This window comes from Oncorhynchus keta, chromosome 2, assembly GCF_023373465.1.
Source record: "Oncorhynchus keta strain PuntledgeMale-10-30-2019 chromosome 2, Oket_V2, whole genome shotgun sequence".
Classification (NCBI taxonomy): Eukaryota; Metazoa; Chordata; class Actinopteri; order Salmoniformes; family Salmonidae; genus Oncorhynchus; species Oncorhynchus keta.
The window spans coordinates 42,978,577-43,000,468 of NC_068422.1; the positions used below are offsets into that span (position 1 = coordinate 42,978,577).

Genomic DNA, 21,892 nt, shown 5'->3' on the forward strand with positions numbered 1-21,892 from the left:
CTCCAATGTTGTTTTAGAGAATTTGACAGTACGTCCAACTGGTCTCACCACTGTGTAACCACGCCAGCCCAGGACCTACACACCTGGCTTCTTCACCTGCGGGATCTTCTGAGACCAGCCACCCGAACAGCCGATGAAACCTTAGAAATAAATCCCCTTTAACTGTTTAATATTAAATAAAAATAAATACAAAAAAAAGTAAGATACACAAACTAATGGTGTAATTATAGAATGCTTGTGAAAAGCAGCATTCATCTGAACATGCAGAGTGAACGTCAAAGTACTTGTGACTCCATGGTCAAGCAACTGCTCTCTTCTTGAGTGACAGGGGGCAGGGCTTGGTGTGGTTTGCAGCAAAAAGAAGAGGGAGAGAGACTCAAGTAGCAATTTAAGTAAACTATACAAACTGACATAGGCACAGAAGTTGAGTATCACATTTAACAAACCAAACATTGACATACCATTATAGAAGGTAAAGAAACTCAAACCGGTCCTTGTATCAATACCAATATATAGTAAAATACAGTATACCACCCGGCCCTACAATCCACCCAGTGATGCCTAGGGCTGACACACAACTCACACAAGCCAAACTACCCCTCCAGCTGTGAGAGATTGGTGCCCAGGGATGTAAACAGCCTTGGGTAGCTGGTGCAGAGGGGCTATGAATCTTCTGTTCCGGAAGCGGGGTGAAATGCTCGTCTCCCATCAGAGTCTTGTAGAGCAGTGTGAAGAGGTCCTCTTGAGCTTGATCCCCTTGCTTGCCTACTTTTAGCTTTTCTTCTTGGCATTACTTTAACTTTACATTAACCATCCTCTGCCTTTAGGGAACAATGTACCGAGACCGAACGACCTAGCTCATGGTCCTCCTGGCCAGCAGATCGTGCTGGTACCTGCTTTCTTCACCATTTGTAGCGGAGCCTGGGGAGTGGCCACTGCCATGGACCAGAGCTAGGACGGGTCTCAGGGTACAGAGGGCCGAGTAAACAGTTCAAGCTTTTATTGTATCATTTTACAAACCGAAATGCTCAAGAATAAGGAACTTAAAGTATAACTTCAATTACTAAGGTTTCTCTTAAACAAAATCTTATCTCCCAACCTGTCTGCTGCAGCAACCTACTCAATTGTTTGGGCTAATTAAGGATTCTCAGCTAGCCTCTATTAGCCTCCTAACTGGGAAGGTGCTGAAAGGCACCCTAAGGCTTAATGCCAATGTGCTAAGAATGTACATGTTGAGTCTGAAAAGTGTGTTGTCTGAAAAAAACCCTAGATATTATACTGTGTACCTGTGCGTGTGTTTTGCTGTTCACTTTTGAAGCAGCCCTCTCAGAAATAATGTTCTGCCTTGATCTCGTACTGATCTCTGCTGATAGTTTTTCTACTTGACTTCAGATTCACCATACATCTGCAACAAACAAGAACAATGCTACATTAAAGTAAAAAAAAAAACCTGATGAATGTTTTGAAGGTCTTGTGAATCTCTTCCACTGGTGCCTAGTAGGAGCTCAACTCCTTGTCCCTCCTAGTATTCCATGTTTTAAGCCCTTTCTGCTCCACTGCCAATGTACATACATTAGATGGCACGGACTGAGGTGCTTTCCTGGGGGCAAAGGATCAGGCTCTCCCTGCCTCTGCTTTGGTCGTTGGCAGAGGTAGGCCACACATGGCTGCTCACACCAAACAGAACAATGGGCTATGGTTCCAAAATGGCCAAATGTCCTCTTAACAGCCTCAGAAAATTATTCTAACACACACACAGACGGACAGTTGGGAGGCAATTTACATGGATGGTGAGTGACTTTCATCCTCTTTTTATATAGCACAATGTCAGCCAGAGGTCAACCTGGTTATGGTGTGATCGTCTCACCGTGGTGGTGCTGCGGCCATCGTTATTTATTTCACTCTACAAGCCCTGGAGATTGAGCTGAACTACAGAGCCATATTTAGCCTTTATTTAAGAAGATTGGGCAGGCCAGCCAGACTGTCCGATGGCCTAGCCCCTGCTTACCGAGGGCCAGTCGGATCAATACAACACAATTGAGTTCTCCAATCTGAGGGTCTTTGAGACACAGCCGTGGCACTTACGGGGTGATCGCTTTTGATGAAGTCTTTATCAGCCTCTATTGACAGATTCAGTTGAGCAACTTCCTCTCCCGTCCCTTGCTCCTCTCCCAACTGTAAAGTAATGGATACTAAGCCCCCTCCTTTAAAAGTTTCTAAGAGCTGATGGAATGATTGATAGGAACACAACCCCTTTAAGTTTGTTTTTGTTATTTCTGCCTTGATATCTGATGGAGGAAATTACTTTTCAGCGGAGTTCAGGTGACCCCTATGGTTCTTTGAGACCGTTCTTCAGTCCGATACTGCAGCGTTGTGGCAAGACTTACACCAAATGGACCTACCCCATCAAAGGAGCATTGAGGGAGAATACAAAGAAAACATCAGCTCCCCCAAAAAATGAAGAAAAAGAAAAAGCAAGCGGGAGGAGATTTACTTTTAGAAGAAAGTCTAAGAGCAACCTGGCGTCCGATGAAGGATTGTGGAAATTTCAAAATGATTACATATTTGATTTCCAAACAAGCCGCGGGGGTATTGGATATCACAAGCTAATGCGTGGCGGTCACATGTGCACTGTTGGAAATTTGGTTGAGGCTCTTCTCAGCCTTTGATGTCACAAGTTGTTTTTTCGCGTTTAGAGTAGCTGCTCCAGAGGAAGCCTAATCCATGTGATATTGCTATGGCAAGCAGTATTTCTACACAACACTCCTAACAGTGTTCGTGACTCCACTAATTTGCCGTTGTTGTTTTACCTGCTTTGTATTTTGCAGCCCCTCTAGACCCCCATCTCTCTCTCTCTTAGTTACCCTCAGAGGGAGCTGTTACCCAAGCCTCTGTGGATTGGCCCGAGGTGGTTTCCCAATCGCGAGAGATGCAAGGCGAACTGGATTTCTGTGAATTGATTAAGAGGAAGATTTGGTTCATGTTCTGCAGCTGTGTTTGGTTGGCTCAATGATGTAACCTGACTTGAATTTTTAATTGACACCACAATCTGCCTCTTGTGGGTGCTTTAGAATAAGCTTGTTCATTGTTTTTCACTCTGTCAATTGTACACATCTTTTGTCATTGTTTTGGAATATGTAAACATACAAGCACTCTTGTCAGGCATTATGGGATTTCTTCCAGTCACTGTGACCCTGCTGCACCACCAGCAACCCCCACCCCCACACCAAGCCCAGTCACTCTCCAGTCAATTTCATTAATGCTAAATCCCACATCCTACACAGCTGCCTTTAAAAAGAGCTTTTGGAAATTGAGTTGTAATAAGATACCTTGCGCTGCCAAGGTGAATAAGAGGCGGTTCTTGAATGCCTCTCTCTGTGTCTCACCCTCTGTCTTTCTCTCTGACACACACATTTTGCTCCATGTTGTTCCCATCTCTTACCGTGCTGAAGCTGCGGGAAAAGGTTACAACCTCCACAGCAGCTAATTCCCCATTGATCTGCCCTGGGGCGCCATAGCTGTTTACACAGACCTTTTATAGAGAGCAAAGCATATTAAAGGCAGAGAAAAGTCCGCACACTGCTGTTGACCACTCTGTTCTGCATGTTTGTGCACAACAGCAGAACTGAGGGCTAAGGCCCTACTGAGACTTCCCACACTTGGTTGGGATTTGAAAATCCCACTGCCAGGAGGGGAGATCTGAGAGCATTAAGATATTGGAAAATAATATTGCTACTTTTTCAGAGTAGAGGCCATGTGATTTCTAATCAAGTCATTTTCTTATTTGTATGCAGTGCATTAGGAAAGTATTCAGACCTTCACTTTTTTCACATTATGTTACACTAGCCTTATTCTAAAATGTATAATTATTTGTTCCCCTCAATCTATACAATACACAATACTCCATAATGACAAAGTGAAAACAGGTTTGTAGAAATTTTAGCAAATTTATTTTAAAAAAATACATACCTTATTTACATAAGTATTCAGACCCTTTGCTATGAGACTCGAAATTGAGTTCAGATGCATCCTGTTTCCATTGATCATCCTTGAGATGTTTCTACAACTTCATTGGAGTCCACCTGTGGTAAAATAAATTGATTGGACATGATTAGGAAAGGCACAGACCTGTCACACAGTTGCCAGGACAAAAACCAAGCCACGAGGTTGAAAAACTTGTTGGAGGAGCTCCGAGACAGGATTGTCAAAGCACAGAACACACCAAAACATTTCCGCAGCATTGAAAGTCCCCAAGAACACAGTGCCCTCCAATCTTTTTTTGTGTATTTTTTAAAAACGTTTTTCAGGACCCTGTCTTTCAAAGATAATTTGGAAAAAATCCAAATAACTTCACAGATCTTCATTGTAGAGGTCGACCAATTAATCGGAATAGCCAATTTAATTAGGGCCGATTTCAAGTTTTCATAACAATTGGAAATCGGTATTTTTGGGCGCCGATTTCCCATTGTTATTTAGTTATTACTATAATTTTTTATACCTTTTTATTTAACTAGGCAAATCAGTTATGAACACATTCTTATTTTCAATGACTGTCAGGGTATATGCAACAGTTTGGGCTGCCTGGCTCATTGTGAATTAATTTGCCAGAATTTTATGTAATTATGACATACATTGAAGGTTGTGCAATGTAACAAGAATATTTAGACTTAGGGATGCCACCCGTTAGATAAAATACCGAACGGTTCCGTATTTCACTGAGAAACTTTTTGTTTTCGAAATGATAGCTTCTGGATTCGATCATATTAATGACCAAAGGCTCGTATTTCTGTGTGTTATTGTTATAATTAAGTCTGATTTGATAGAGCAGTCTGACTGAGCAGCAGCAGGCCCGTAATCATTCATTCAAACAGCAATTTATTGTGTTTTGCCAGCAGCTCTTCGCAAGCACAGCGCTGTTTATGACTTCAGGCCTATCAGCCTAATGGCTGGTGTAAACCATGTGAAATGGCTAGCTAGTTAGCTGGGTGTGCGCTAATACTCTTAGATTTGGAGTAGTTATTCCCCTTGCGCTGCAAGGGCCGCGGCATTTGTGAAGCGATGGGTAACGATGCTTCGAGTGTGGCTGTTGTCGATGTGTTCCTGGTTCGAGCCCAGGTAGGGGCGAGGACGGAAACTATACTGTTACACTGGCAATACTATAGTGCCTATAAGATCGTCCAATAGTCAAAGGTATATGAAATACAAATGGTATAGAGAGAAATAGTCCTATAAATACTATATTAACTAGAACCTAAAACCTCTTACCTTGAAATATTGAAATCTCATGTTCTGAGCAATGAACTTAAACTTTAGCCTTCTTACATGGCACATATTACTTTGTTTTTGTATTATTTAAACCAAATTGAACATGTTTCATTATTTATTTGAGGCTAAATTGATTTTATTTATGTTTTATATTAAGTTAAAATAAGTGTTCATTCAATATTGTTGTAATTGTCATTATTACAAATAAAGAAATCGTCTGATTAATCGGTATCAGCTTTTTTTGGTCCTCCAATAATCAGTATCGGTATCGGCATGGAAAAATCATAATCGGTCGACCTCTACTTCATTGTGAAGGCTTTAAACACTGTTTCCCATGCTTGTTCAATGAACCATAAACAATTAAAGAACATGCACCTGTGGAGCGGTCGTTAAGACACTAACAGCTTACAGACTGTAGGCAATTAAGGTCACAGAGAACTTTGGACACTAAAGAGGCCTTTCTACTGACTCTGAAAAACACCAAAAGAAAGATGCCTGGGTCCCTGCTCATCTGCATGAACTTGTCTTAGGCATGCTGCAAGGAGGCGTGAGGACTGCAGATGTGGCCAGGGCAATACATTGCAATGTCTGTACTGTGAGACGCCTAAGATGGCGCTACAGGGAGACAGGACGGAGACAGGACGGACAGCTGATCGTCCTCGCAGAGGCAGGCCATGTGTAACAACACCTGCACAGGATCGGTACATCCGAACATCACACCTGCGGGACAGGTACAGGATGGCAACAACAACTGCTCGAGTGTGTAATTTCCTGCAAGACAGGAATGTCAGTGTTCTGCCATGGACAGCGAAGAGCCCGTATCTCAATCCCATTGAGCACCTCTGGTACCAGTTGGATCGGAGGCCAGGGCCATTCCCCTCAGAAATGTCTGGGAACTTGCAGGTGCCTTGGTGGAAGAGTGGGTAGCATCTCACAGCAAGAACTGGCAAATCTGGTGCAGTCCTTGAGGAGGAGATGCACTGCAGTACTTAATGCAGCTGGTGGCCACACCAGATACTGACTGTTACTTTTGATCGACAACAGCCACCCTCGAAGCATCGTTAGCCATAGCTCCACAAAAGCTGCGGCCCTTACCGAGCAAGTGGAACAACTACTTCAAGGTCTCAGAGCGAGTGACGTCACCGATTTGAAACACTATTAGCGTGCACCCCGCTAACTAGCTAGCAATTTCACATCGGTTACACCAGCCCAATCTCGGGAGTTGATAGGCTTGAAGTCATTAACAGCTCAATGCTTGAAGCACAGTGAAGAGCTGCTGGCAAATGCACCAAAGTGCTGTTTGAATGAATGATTACGAGCCAGTCAGACTGCTCTCTCAAATATCAAATCATAGACTTAATTAGAACATAATAACACACAGAAATACGAGCCGTAGGTTATTAATATGGTCAAATCCGTTAACTATCATAAACATGAAAAAATATAGATATTTCAGTGAAATACGGAACTGTTCCGTATTTTAGCTAACGGGTGGCATCCCTATGTCTAAATATTGCTGTTACATTGCACAACCTTTAATGTTATGTCATAATTATGTACAATTCTGGCAAATTAATTATGGTCTTTGTTAGGAAGAAATGGTCTTCACACATTACGCAACGAGCCAGGTGGCCCAAACTGCTGCATATACCCTGACTGCTTCCCTAGTTAAAATAAATTCATGTTAGCAGGCAATATTTACTAAATATGCAGGTTTAAAAATATATACTTGTGTAATGATTTTAAAGAAAGGCATTGATGGTTATGGTTAGTTACACATTGGTGCAACGACAGTGCTTTTTTCGCGAATGCCCTCGCGTAACAGGTAGTCGGCCTGCCACGGAGTCTCCTCGTGGAGTGCAATGTAATCGGCCACAATGGGTGTCCAAATATGGCGATTACAGATTTTTATGGAAACTTGAAATCGGGCCTAATTAATCGGCCATTCCGATTAATCGGTCGACCTCTAGTTCATGCAAATATTTACACATGTTAAGTTTGCTGAAAATAAACGCAGTTGACAGAGGACTTTTTTTTGTTGCTGAATTTACAATTGGGGAATTTCACTAGACATGTGGACTGATGATTTTTGAAAAATAGGCACGGTGTTCTCTCCCTCTAAAAACATAAATAAACAATACTAAATAACAAACTGTCTTTATTTACAAATTTGTATGAGTGTCTCACCCCATGTTCAAGAATGGCTTTTTCCCCTTTATTCAGATTACAATCTTTCACTTTCGGGTATTTGAAACAAAATCATCTCCAAAATATCGTTATTTTTTAAACAAGCCATAGAAAGTTGGTTGCAATTTCAGTTAGAAAAAGGGGGAGGAAAGAAAATAACTTGTCTGTTGGCCCTACATTAAAGACCCAAATTGGTTAAAAAAAATTGTGATAATTAAAAAAATATTCAAGTTTTATTTAAGGACCAAGAAATGGACAGCTGTGCCATATAGATTGCAAAATAGTTGGGAAGAGATTTTTTACATGGTTTATGAATTGACACTCAATTTTCTGTTCATTTTAACCTACTGCAGACCTTAAACCTATGGGTTTAACCTTCTGAATATGATTATATTTTAGATAGAAGCTGCCTCTGAATTAGTTCTGAGCGCCGATCTGTTATTCAGCGATTATTATTAATAATAATGAATGACATAGCATGGGGACTGGTCTTGATGAATCAAGCATTTTTTTTATTTGGGCATGTTACGATTATTTTGCAGTTGCAGTCACTTAGTAGCTTAGGCCTACAGTACTCTCGGCTGGTCCAGTTGTACAGCGCCATATTTTCCTAACTGAAACCTTTTAGCCATGATTTTAAAATTAATCAGCTGATGCATTGGTCTAGAGCCAGGTGGTATTGGCGGAGAGTCACCTGTGAGCTCTGGAACTTTTTTCTGATTCATTTACAAAATTGTAATTTTAAATGTCCGGCTACTCTAGGTGTGATAAACCCACCCCCCAACTTGCATTGTATTAAATGTTTATTTCAACTACATTTTAGTTGCACCCCCCCCAGCTCCACGGCCACAGGTAAAACCTTGCTGAGATGATCAATGTATTTGTTGCATTGTTGTATCATCAATTTCTCAAGCCAAAACGTCTTGATGGCCTTCACCAGTTCATCTTTGCTTGTAGGCTTACCGAGTCCACCAAATGCATTGTTTTCTAACCACATCTGGATTGCTCCATAACGAATTACTATGGGAATAAATATAATTGAATGACAGATATATTGGAATAAAGTAGGCTAATGAAGGCAAAGATTATTGCTTTCTGGAACACCCAAAGACATCCAATTGTTAAAGTAGGATTTGAAGCAATAGCCTACCTGCGTGTGGTCAACTATTTCAGCACCGTTTCGCTCTGCTCTGAGACAAGCAAGACTTCTTAATAAACATATACATTTTAAAACAGCTTTTTAAAATTGAATTCAATAATAAATTTGTCCTATTGTAAAGTGTAACCTAAAGGCCAAAATGGGCAAACTTGCAATGTATTCGATGCTTAAGTACTCTAAAACCAGATTTTCCCCAACAAAAAATTGCATGAACCCATACAAATATAGAAATGTATTAATAACGCTGCATTGTAATTGTATAAAAGCCCCTTAGATATTAATTTAGAATCCTCTAAATCGAATTAGATCTACTTTTGTACAAGGACATTTTATTGATCTGCCAGTATGTTCATTTCAAGATTCCGGTAAACTATTTAATGTTTCCTTTTGTGTCCTACCAATTATTGTTGGAATATTCACCATGGCAACCAATGTATTTCTTAGTTAGGTTGGCTTGTTCGCAGAATTCACATGCTGCTATGCTTATTTTCGGATTATTCACTCATTAATGGCTTTGGATCAAAATAAGTACCAACATTCTTTCTGATAGTCTTTAATAAATACATGTTTTGACTGTTTTGACCAAGTTAATCTGCTCATGTTTTGTGTATTCAATTATTTGTGACATAGTGGCGTTTTAAAGCATATTGAAGATAGAAGCAGCCTCTTAATGAGTTCAGAGAGCCGATCTGTTATCCAACGATTAGTTTAATAGCCCGGCTACTATAGGTGTGAATCCCCCCAACTTGCAGTGTATTTGATGCTTAACCTCTAGCGACGAGCAATCCCGTATCCGGGAGCGTAATCATAGCCTCAAGCGCATTACCATAACGCAACTTTTCCTATTCATGACAATCGGAAATTAAATGAAATAAATATATTCAAACACAAGCTTAGCCTTTTGTCAACAACACTGTCATCTCAGATTTTCAAAATATGCGTTACAGCCAACGCTAGACAAGCATTTGTGTAAGTTTATCATGGCATAATGCTATGCTAGCTCTGCTGGCAGCAGGCAACATTTTCACAAAAATAAGAAAAGCAACCAAATTAAATCATTTACCTTTGAAGAACTTCAGATGCTTTCACTCAGGAGACTCCCAGTTAGATAGCAAATGTTCCTTTTTTACAAAAATAATATTTTTGTAGGCGTCCCGTTTGTTCATCCTGCTTGGCTGAGAAATCGACCGAAAAATACTTCAACTATAACTCCGAACTTTTTTCAAAATTAACTCCATAATATCGTCAAACACGGCAAACGTTGTTTAGGATCCATCCTCAAGGTGTTTTTAACATATGTATTCGATAATATATTCGTCGAGGCAGTTGGTTTCTCATAAGAAATGATTGGAAAAATGGCTACCTCAGTATTTTACGCAAGGTCTTCTCCGGGAGACACCATGCAACACACTCGCCCTATATGGTCTCTTACAGCCATTCTCCAATGGAAATGCCTAAAAAGACGTCACAATGCTGTAGACACCTTGGGGAAAACATAAGCTGACTCCTAGCTCCTTAACAGCCATATAAGGAGTCATTGGCATGAGACGGTTTCAAAAAATGCGGCACTTCCTGATTGGATGTTTATCTGGGTTTCGCCTGTAACATCAGTTCTGTGGCACTCACAGACAATATCTTTACAGTTTTGGAAACATCAGTGTTTTCTTTCCAAAGCTGTCAATTATATGCATAGTCGCATCTTTTCGTGACAAAATATCTTGTTTAAAACGGGACAGTTTTTCATCCAAAAATTAAAAGAGCGCCCCCTATATCCAACTAGTTAAGTACTTTTAAGTTTTACACAGTATCTGTTCATCAACGTCTTTGTACTTTCGTTAATAAAATAACGCTAGACATTCAAAATGCAGATGTTTATTTCAACTACTGTACATCTCAGCTACGTTGTTGTTGCACTTTCCTCCCCCCAGCTCCATGATCATGGATAAAACCTTGCTGAGATGATCAATATGTTTGTTGCATTGTTGCATGGTCAGTTTCTCAAGCCAAAACATCTTGATGGCCTTCACCAGTTCATCTTTGCTTGTAGGCTTAGCAGAGTTACAAATTCATTTTTCAGAATAAAGTAGGCTAAGGAAGGCAACAAATTGTTGCCTACTAGAACACCCAAAGTCATCCAATTGTTATAATAGGATTTGAAGCAATAGCCTACCCTCGTGTGGTCAACTGTTTCAGCACCATTTCGCTCTGCTCTGAGATGAGCATGGGGACTGGTCTTGACAAATCAATGAGATTTTTCTCTCCGTTTTGGTGCTGTTTAGCCTATAATTAGAGTGTGGAAATGTTAGGATTATTTTGCTCTTAGTGGCCTACTCTTGACTGGTCACGTTGTACAGCGAAACCCTGAATTTTCTTGGAATAGAATCACTATAATATTAATCAAATTAATTAAGCTACATTTCTTAAAATCAATCCCATATACTATGTTCTTACAAAAAAAGGTTTTAAATTCTCGAGTACAGTCTATTAAAAACTGTCAAATGCTTTTCAAAGATGCCCTCTGGTGGTCAAACTAGCATTAATGGCAACTATAGCTGACACTTAAATAACGTGCCATAGAATTTTGCGGCAGCCCACAAGGTGAGCTGCAGTATGACACAACTTTTAAAGGAAGAACCACTGTGTATATAGTTTTTTTTAAATGATCACTTAAATTGATCCACCAAAACACAAACCTATCAATACATTTAAAGCTGTTTGTATTCAGTGTTGCTGTGTTGACTGACCTCTCCTCTCTGTCTCCGCAGAGCTGTCAGATGTGGAGCCCAACATATTCCTGCGTCCCTTCCTGGAGGTGGTACGATCTGAAGATACCACCGGACCAATCACAGGCCTGGCCCTCACCTCTGTCAACAAGTTCCTTTCCTACGGCCTCATAGGTGAGCAACACAGCTGTCCTCATACACACACACAGACAGACCGGTCAGGGCTGTTGTCTAAGCATTTATGTTATATACAGAGAACACTGTAAGGTGGTCTGTCAGTTATTTAGCCTTGATATTGTAAGTAATGTAGCATTGACAGAGATTTCTGTGTGAGACCACTACGTTGTTGTTAAAGACAGTTTTCTATTTGGAGGGGTGACTTGTTTATATTGTCAATCTGTGAGAACACAGTCATCATGGACTCCCTCTGGCTCCAGGCATGCCAAGAATACCGAGTTCTGATTTATCGATGCTTAAATGGACGTTGTTTACTACAGAAATGGCACAGCCCGTCCTTGCCAGCATCATCATGGAAATATGGCAGGCGTCTGCCAGTTGTCAAACGTGTGAAGAAAGCATGCAGCTCCAGATGTTATTCTAAATGGCAGGGGTTGAATAAATGTTACATCTCCGACCGTCAAAACAGCTGCGACGCCTCGCTGAAATAAAATAAGCTCCATTGTAACATTGAATAACACCATTTATCGCATCCCTGTCCTGAACATGTTTTTATTGGGCTGTAATTTTATCATTCAGCTGTTATATTGGCCAAATATTCAGTGAATACAACATATGTTGGAAGGGTAGGCTATTTGTAATTTGATTTCAGCTCTACGACCATCGCTTTTGGCATGTGTCCTGAGGTGTACCGTAGTTGTCTTTTTCGAGTCTGATCCCACAAGCCCTTGGAATACCTGGCAAACTGAGTCTAGATGCACGTCCACACACACACACACACACACACACACACACACACACACACACACACACACACACACACACACACACACACACACACACACACACACACACACACACACCACTCTCTCACAAACCACAAGCACACACCATCACAGATCAGCCTCTCACAAATCACTCCCAGAGCCCCTGTCTGTCACTCCAAACCCAAAGCCTGCTTCCTAATCCTATAACCCCCCCCCCCACACACACACCTCATCAGTGGAGTTAAAATGGGTGGGAAACCATGGCAACATGACCCTGCAGCCCTCAAGACAATGGCCCTCCAGCGCAGAATGAAGAGAAGGATATGACACGCTCAGATATTACCCTCCGTTTGAATTCAACCCGTGTTCCTCAAATGCTGTGAGGTCTTTCCCAGCTTGTTAACACACTGAAGTCAGCGGCATCACTTTCCCCTACACCATCTGTCTGCTCACACAGCAAGCGGCTCGTCGGATCACAGTCGTTAGATGTATTGAGGAACTGAGGAAGCACTGGTTGTATTGGACTCTGATCGTACATAAATACATGCATTTTTCAACAGCATATTACTGAACAATAAATGTAGTGTAGTTAAATACTTAAACTTTCTAATAAAATGCTAAATAATGATTGAGAGTTTCAACGGAGATTCTGCATCTATGAAGTATTATGATTTCAATTGTAAAATAAATTCTAGAGCTTTGATTTTTAGAACTGATTCATTCTAGACCTTCCCGAAAAGTACTGAAATTGATTTCTAAATGTAATCTGTTTCGACATTAACATCGTTATTCACTAGATTCACGTATTCACTTGAATAACTTATTCACTAGAATATGTACTTACTATGGAGTTGGCCCTGATGTCTTGTTGATTAGCCGGTAAGTAGTGCCAAATTTACAGGGCTTAGTTACCATTTAAATCCAAATAATTCCTAAGTACTGCCTTAGTAGTATTCTGGTACTTATGACATGGTCATTTAGAGGAAATGCCAGTACCTAGTTATTTAGAATTGATTGCAGAGTCGGAGAGAAGCCTCTTATCTTAATAACCAGGTGAACTAGAGACGGTCTGTCTCATGTTCATAGAGTCATGTGAGATTGAATGAACCATCTTTCAGTGTCAAAGGGCTTTTATACTAATGAGCCTGCTCCAGCAGTTCTGATTAGGCCCTTCTCCAGTGAAAAGTCAACTTTAGTATCCCTCTGTTCAGACATTTATGAGAGCTGGCTGTCTGTATTAGCTAACGATATGACATGTAGCCTACATTAGTACTGCACACGTAGTAGACCTACTCAATCTATGAAACCTTTGGAAAATGCAGTAATTGTTTTCAAAACCCAAGCCAAAGGAAATGTCTCAAAAAAAGTCATTTTTGCTCAATTGTCCACATGCCACACCGTTGTACAAGTGGAGTAAGAGGTTTAAAATGACTTCTGTTGGTGGTGAAAGACTGGTACTAAGAGACAGGCAAAGGGCCTGATCCTGTTGAACACTGCCATCTGCTGGTTGCATTGTCAAAAATGTTCAGATTTAATGGTCATTCACTCGTTTTTGATAATTACTATTATTAATTATTATTTGTCCATTTTTAATAACTTCTCAAATGTTTCCCATTATATGTATGGTAAGCCTAATGCTAATTAGAATCTCACAATAGATTTCTCAACGTCAGCTTACATTGATTAGGGATCGCTTCACTTTGGCATAGTTTTTTCCTCACTATAAAGTTGTCTGTTATGGAAAAGATGAACAGTTTTCTTCAAGTATCACAACTGAAAAGGTCCAATTGCCAAAAGATAATAGCAGCGATAAAGCGGCCACTGGTGGCAGGCTAAATACATCTCTCTTAGTCTGTCTGCTTTGTTGTATAGACGTAGTGGAGGTTTTTCTTTGGCTTTTCTTTGTCTCCCGTGTCTGATGTGGTGGAGAGGACTCTGCAAGTTTGCACACATTCTTAATATCCCTTTCCAAGGCTCCTCTCAGGAGAAACCCACCACAGCATGTAACTTAGCCCTGTTGCTTTTACCCTGCGTGTCACTCCGAACATGTTCCCCTTCGTGTCGTCCCTTTGTCCCCCCGTCACCCTTCCTCTGTTTGCAATGGGCCCTGCCTTACCCCCTCTGTCGCCCTGGGGGGTCTGGAAAAGACCAAGGGAAATCACACACACACTCCCACTCGCGCACACATTTCATTGAGTGAGGGCTAATTCCCCTCAATCTGTGGCCTGAGGTCTGCTGGCACGGAGGGAGTGCTGGCCTAAGCCCCTCCACTGATGGACATCCTGATCCCCTCCTCTCCAACATCCCTCAGAGCCTAGAGGCACCTCCACTCAGCCTGCTGAAAGCAGCCATGGCCACACCAGCCTCATAAGGCTCATAGAACAGCGCAACTGAGCATTTGCCTTCATTACCCGTTCAAAAGAGAGGCGCAAAATATCACACTAGTTTTCTAATGAGTTGTTACATCATATAGGCATTTATATATATATATATATATATATATATATATATATATTTGAAGATCGGGTATTTTTACAATAATGTTATTTGGGCCTGTCTGCTAATGGGTTGTAGTGCTATTCAATCACAATTATTTTATAAAGCCCTTTTTACTTCAGCAGTTGTCTCAGAAGGAGAACAGGTGAACAAACTTGACTTCACTTACACTAAGGAAAAGTACACACACTTTTGTTTGGTTTGAGGAGATGTATTGGTCGTTGTACAGTATGTGCCTCTGGGGTTTTTGTGTGTGGCATTCTGAAACCCACTCTCCGCTCTCTCTTACTCGGCAGTCTGAATGTTCTTTTTTTAACGTCACACTACACAACAGCTGTTCCAGCCACGCATGCCCAGCCAACTGATATTTTAACAATAGTCCTCCCCTTAGGTTAGACTTTGCCACGGGGGATTAGTATTTTATATCACTTCTGACATTCTGCTGGATAGCCCGTGGCTCCAGTTTCTGTGTTGTGACCCTCGCCTCATTGAGGGACTTTGGCAGTACACCGTTTCACTCGGCTAACCACGTTGTGCCGTTTCTCGGCATTCACTCAAGTTTTTTAAAACTTCACCCCGCTTCATTTTTGCTAATGACAGCAATTATCGATTGTCAGTGGGAAGGATGGCACCAGCCTAAACCTTTCCCCCCTCCCCTGCCTAAACCCTTCCTATTTATCCGTCAATAGATAGAATGTTGTGTGGCATCAGACCTCTACCTGGAAAGGCTTTCGCTTGTTATCCCTCTCCTCCCCCTAGTATGCTCTCTGCTTATTAGGCCAAGTTAATGAAATGCTCCTTTAAGAGCGATGGGAAAGAAAAACATGCTGGCTCCAGGCTGCTGCCTGGCCTTGTTGGGTTTCAAAACACTAGCTCCTGTTGCCTAGACAGCCAATTGGCCAGCACGACCCACAAAAGGCCACATTTGGTGATCAGATCTCCAGGCTTGGAAGGACCTTCTGGATGGACCATGCTAGATTGTGTGTGTGTGACCATCAGATGTAAGACTTATTGGCTCGACAGTCTAATCATCCAATCATGCAGTGCTATCACTTGTCAGAAAACCTGTCCTCTGCATTATCTGTTTGACAGCAGCTGTCTGTGCATTAAACATGCATTCATGTAATGATGCACTCCTAGATAGTTTTGTTTCCCCTCTTGCGTTAGCATGGGGTCGTTCCATGTCATTTCAACAAGCCATGACACCCCCCATCTCAGATTGTTCTGAAATCATTTCTGTGGCTAGAAACAGGTCAAATTAGCATTCCGCAACATTTTTCTGAAATATATAACTTGATCTCTGAGAAATTAAGCTAATTGATTGCACGCAAATTGGCTATTTTAATTTATAGAATATTCAATAAATATTGTACCTAACATGTACCTAACATCCGATTTGGACCAAAACATTTTCAAACATTGAGAACATGAGGAATTGTCAAAAGCCAACCACGGCTTTTGAAGTTGTTAGACATGAAGTGTGAAAATGCCAATTACCATTGATTTGCATTGAATTTGTGACACATGCTAAAAAGTTAGCATTTGAAACAATGTACAACAAAACCAACACATGGAGTGTTGTCATACCTTGTCAAAATCCTCTTCCTTGTGCTTTTTGAGGTGGAGCTACTTTTTTATTTTTTATTTTACCTTTAACTAGGCAAGTCAGTTAAGAACAAATTCTTATTTTCAATGACGGCCTAGGAACAGTGGGTTAACTGCCTGTTCAGGGGCAGAACGACAGATTTGTACCTTGTCAGCTCGGGGATTTGAACTTGCAACCTTTCGGTTACTAGTTCAACACTCTAACCACTAGGCTACGCTGCCGCCCCACTAGGTCTTGTACTTGGAATTTTTCCTATTTTAATTATTCAATGGCTCAGATGACAAAAATGTGTCGTCATTGATCATATCGGACAGAATAGTGGTTTAGTTGGTCTGGAAAACAATGTCTGCCACACAGGTATGTTCGTTTCGAGGTTGAAGGCCATCATAAGGGTTTCCTTAACATCAAATGTTTCACAGATTGGCTTGTTGCACTGTATTGACATCTGGTAAGAAGATGGCAATATCAATGTGCATTCCTCTCAATAATAACCTCCTCAACCTGCCTGCTTTGAACTGGCCTCCATGCAGGGGATACTGCAACACTTGCTAGTGGCTAACAATTATTTCACTTCCTCTGTTCTAGCTTGTTTTGAATGACAATGCTATCCATATTTGAACATTGTCGTGTGCCTCAACTTCCAAATGGAGTTGTCACTTAAATTCAGCTGAATGAAACTTGGCAGACTTGAGGCTTGAATGAGCAGTGTTATGTTTTTTAAAAATGTCCGCTGATTTCTAAGGAGATGATCACATTGGCCATCTTGTTATCTGCCCTGTGCAGATGCTAACCATGAGGCGGCGACGGAGGCCATCGAGAACATGGCGGATGCCGTCACACACGCCAGATTCGTAGGGACGGACCCCGCCAGCGATGAAGTAGTGCTCATGAAAATCCTACAGGTAAACGTGCACCAGACGATCATCAATCAAACAAGCTCAAGGCCTCACCCTTTTCCCAGTTTACAGTAGTGCACATATTAGACACTGCACTATATGGGGAATGGGTTGTCATTTGAAACGTTCTACAAGTGTATTACATGCATGAATACCCTGGCTGGATTCCCTTTTGAGGTTGAACATTTACGGTATAATGGCATACCTCGTAAACAGAGGAGGCTGGTGGGAGGAGCTGTAGAAGGATGGGCTCGTTGTAATGGCTGGAATAGAATAAATGAACGGTGTCAAATGGGGTTTCCATGTGTTTGATTCCGAACATTCCATTCCAGCCATTACAATGAGCCCGTCCTCCTCTGCTCGTAAAAGCCCATGTGGAACTGAGGTGGCAACCCTGAATGTTACGCATGCACACACTCGCATGTATACACACTGTCTCTGCCTTGACAGGTCCTGAGGACTTTGCTGCTCACGCCCGTAGGAGCCCACCTGACCAACGAGTCTGTGTGTGAGATCATGCAGTCGTGTTTCCGCATCTGCTTCGAGATGCGCCTCAGCGGTGAGTTCTCCATCTCAGTAATTCTCCCAGTGATTGATGCACCTGGAAGGAACTGCAGCTCGTCCACATGCTTTGCTAGAAAGACACAGCTGTATTTTATGAAGCTTTTCCAGGGGAAAAATTCTGGAACTCATGGATGAACCCGATTCTCACGTTTAGCTTCCATGGCCTCCGGAATCTTCATCACTACAGCCTAACATTTTGATGAGCTCTACCACTCAACTACAACTCTCACCCCCTCCAGACCTTCAGGCGTTAGTAGTTCACTAACCCCCCCCAACCCTCCCTCAGTCCCTGAGCTGTGCTTTAATAAAATGCCCTCCTTATTCAGGCCAAACATAGACATACAAGAGGTCCCAGCCTGGCCTCTTTCCTCTTGTCCTCTGGGCTCTAATGGCACCTCCTCTGTTTGTTTTGCCCTCTCCACAGAGCTCCTGAGGAAATCAGCCGAACACACACTGGTGGATATGGTGCAGCTGCTGTTTTCCAGGTAACGGGAAGGGTGGGGAGATATGTGTGTGTGTGAGACAAGCCCAAGCCTCCACACCGTACACTGGGACTGGAAAACTTCAGGAAATTAACTTCCAGTTTGTCTATAGAGAACCCTTTCAATTAGGATATTGGATTAGAGCGCCTACCATGAAAACCACTGGGAGGGAAAGTTGTAGGGTTAGGGCTTACCTCACTGTGCTGTGTGTAAATTACAAGTCTGTTTAATTTTACAAGTTGCTTCATAATCAATGTCTGACTTTTTAGTATGAAGTTAATTTGGTGAACTTAAACTCCAACTGAAAATCCCAGTCCTCGTCATCAGACGTGTGAGCCATTGGCTCTGTAAACGACCATTTTAAAGCGCCAATGATAATTATTCAAGGTTTTTTATGCAAAAGTCAGTTTACCATCTACTAATAATGGTATAATCTCTGTCAAGCCTCAATTGAAATTATCACTAAATACAATGCATTCAGAACGTTTTCATTTCCCTTGACTTTTTCAGATTGAGATTTTGTCACTGGCCTACACACAATTCCCCACAATGTTAGTGGAATAATGTTTGTTTTCTTTACATTTTTATAAATTCATAAAAAATGAAAAGCTGAATTGTCTTGAGTCTATGTATTTAACCCCTTTTTTATTGCAAGCCTAAATACACTACATGACCAAAAGTATGTGGACACCTGCTCGTTGAACATCTCATTCCAAAATTATGGGCATTAAAATGGAGTTGGTCCCTCTTTTGCTGCTATAACCACCTCCACTCTTATATATGCCATTTAGCAGACGCTTTTATCCAAAGCGACTTACAGTCATGTGTGCATACATTCTACGTATGGGTGGTCCCGGGGATCGAACCCACTACCCTGGCGTTACAAGTGCCATGCTCTACCAACTGAGCTACAGAAGGACCACACTCTTTTGGGAAGGCTTTCCACTAGACGTTGAAACATTAGTGCAGGGACTTCACATTCAGCCACTAGCCTTAGTGAGGTCGGGCACTGATGTTGGGCGATTAGGTGTGGCTCACAGTCGCCGTTCCAATTCACCCCAAAGGTGTTTGATGGGGTTGAGGTCAGGCAGGCTAGTAAAGTTCTTCCAGACCGATCTCGACAAACCATTTTGGATTTTTACGCACTTCAGCACATGGCGGTCATATTCTGTGAGCTTGTGTGAGCTACCACTTCACAGCTGAGCTGTTGTTACTCCTAGAAGTTTCCACTTCAAAATAACAGCACTTAAAGTTGACCGGAGCAGCTCAAGCAGGGCAGAAATTTGATGAACTGATTTGTTGGAAAGGTGGCATCCTATTATGGTGCCATGTTGAAAGTCACGGAGCTCTTCAGTAAGGCCATTCTACTGTCAATGTTTGTCTTTGGAGATTGCATGATTGTGTACACCCGTCAGCAACGGAGGTTGCTGAAATGGACGAATCCACTAATTTGAATGGCTGTCCACATACTTTTGTATATATTGCATTCGGAAAGTATTCAGCCCCCTTGACTTTTTCCACAGTCTTATTCTAAAGTGGATTAAATTTTAAAAAATCCTCGTCAATCTACAAACAATACCCGATAATGATAAAGCAAAACAGGTTTTTAGAAATGTTTGCACAAAATATAAAAAACATACCTTATTTACATAAGTATTCAGACCCTTTGCTATGAGACTTGAAATTGAGCTCAGGTGCATCCTGTTTCCATTGATCATCCATGAGATTGAAGGAATTGTCTGTAGAGCTCCAAGATGACAGGATTGGGTCAAATCACAGATTTGGGGAAGGGTACCAAAAAATGTCTGCAGCATTGAAGGTCCCCAAGAACACAGTGGCCTCCATTCTTAAATGGAAGACGTTTGGAACCACCAAGACTCTTCCTAGAGCTTCCTGGTCACTCTGACAGAGCTCCAGAGTTCCTCTGTGGAGATAGGAGAACCTTCCAGAAGGACAACCATCTCAGCAGCACTCCACCAATCAGGCCTTTATGGTAGTGGTCAGTCTTCAGTAAAAGGCAAATAACAGCTCGCTTGGAGTTTGCCAAAAGGACTCTGACCATGAGAAACAAGATTCTCTGGTCTGATGAAACCAAGATTGAACTCTTTGGCCTGAATGTCAAGCAGCACGTCTGGAGGAAACATAGCACCATCCCTGTGGTGAAGCATGGTGGTGGCAGGATCATGCTATGGGGATGTTTTTCAGTGGCAGTGACTGGGAGACTAGTCAGGATTGAGGGAAAGATGAAGGGAGCAAAGTACAGAGAGATCCTTGATGAAAACCTGCTCCAGAGCACACAAGACATCAGACTGGTCCTGGAAGGTGAACCTTCGCCCAACAAATCTAAGTACACAGCCAAGATGATGCAGGAGTGGTTTCGGGACAAGTCTCTGAATGTCCTTGAGTGACCCAGCCAGAGCCCGGATCTAACATCTCTGGAGAGACCTGAAAATAGCTGTTTCAGCAACGCTCCTCATCCAAACTGACAGAGCTTGAGAGGATCTGCAGAGAAGAATGGACAAAACTCCCCAAATATAGGTGTGCCAAGCTTGTAGCGTCATACCCAAGAAGCCTCAAGGCTGTTATCGCTGCCGAAGGTGCTTTAACAAAGTACTAAGTAAAGGGTCTGAATACTTATTTAATTTTAAAAAGATTTTAAAAACGTATTTTGAATTCTCATGTGGTATTGTGTGTAGATTAATTAGGGGGGGGAACATTTTAGAGTAAGGCTGTAACGTAACAAAATGTGGAAAAGGTCAAGTGGTCGGGAATACTTTCCGAATGCACTGTATAGTGTAAGTTCAGGAGTAAACTTAACAAGTCACAGAAGTTACATGGACACCCACTGTATGCTATAATAGTGTTAAACATATATATATTTTTTAAAATAACTACCTCGTCTCTGTAACCAACGCAAACAATTTTCTGTAAGGTCCCCCAGTTGAACAGTGAATTTCAAACACGGATTCAACCAGAAAGACCAGGGAGGTTTTCCAATGCCTCGCGAAGAAGGGAACCTATTTGTAGATTAAGAAAAAAAACAGACATTGAATATCCCTTTGAGCGTGGTGAAGCTATTACATTTTGGATGGTGTGTCAATACTCCCAGTCACTACAAAGATACAGGCGTCCTTCCTAACGCAGTTGCCGGAGAGGAAGGAAAACCGCTCAGGGATTTCACCATGAGGCCAATGGTGACTTTAAAACAGTTAGTGTTTAATGGCTGTGATAAGAGAAAACTGGTTGGATCAACAGCATTGTAGTTACTCCACAATACTAACCAAATTGACAGAGTGAAAAGGAAGCCTATACAGAATAAAAATGTTCCAAAACATGCGTCCTGTTTTTGTAACAAGGCACTAAAGTAATTCTGCAAAAAAATGTGACAAAGAAATTCACTTTTTGTCCTGGAATACAATGTGTTATGTTTGGTGCAAATCCAATACAACATATTACTGAGTACCACTCTCCATCTGCATTATGTTATGGGATGCTTGTAATCGTTGACTGGGGAGTTTTTCAGAATAATAAAATGGAATGGAGCTAAGCATAGGCAAAATCCTAGAGGAC

General features: G+C 41.6%; 1 protein-coding gene across 1 annotated transcript in view; it reads left to right on the top strand.

The window, feature by feature from the left end:
• Nucleotides 1-21,892, top strand: part of LOC118400598 (Golgi-specific brefeldin A-resistance guanine nucleotide exchange factor 1-like) — a 122,703-nt gene that overhangs the window by 59,746 nt on the left and 41,065 nt on the right. The window contains exons 4-7 of the mRNA XM_052477092.1: nt 11,377-11,508; nt 17,164-17,282; nt 17,727-17,835; nt 18,265-18,325. Of these exons, the coding sequence (XP_052333052.1) occupies nt 11,377-11,508; nt 17,164-17,282; nt 17,727-17,835; nt 18,265-18,325 (421 nt within the window). The remainder of the gene's footprint in view (nt 1-11,376; nt 11,509-17,163; nt 17,283-17,726; nt 17,836-18,264; nt 18,326-21,892) is intronic.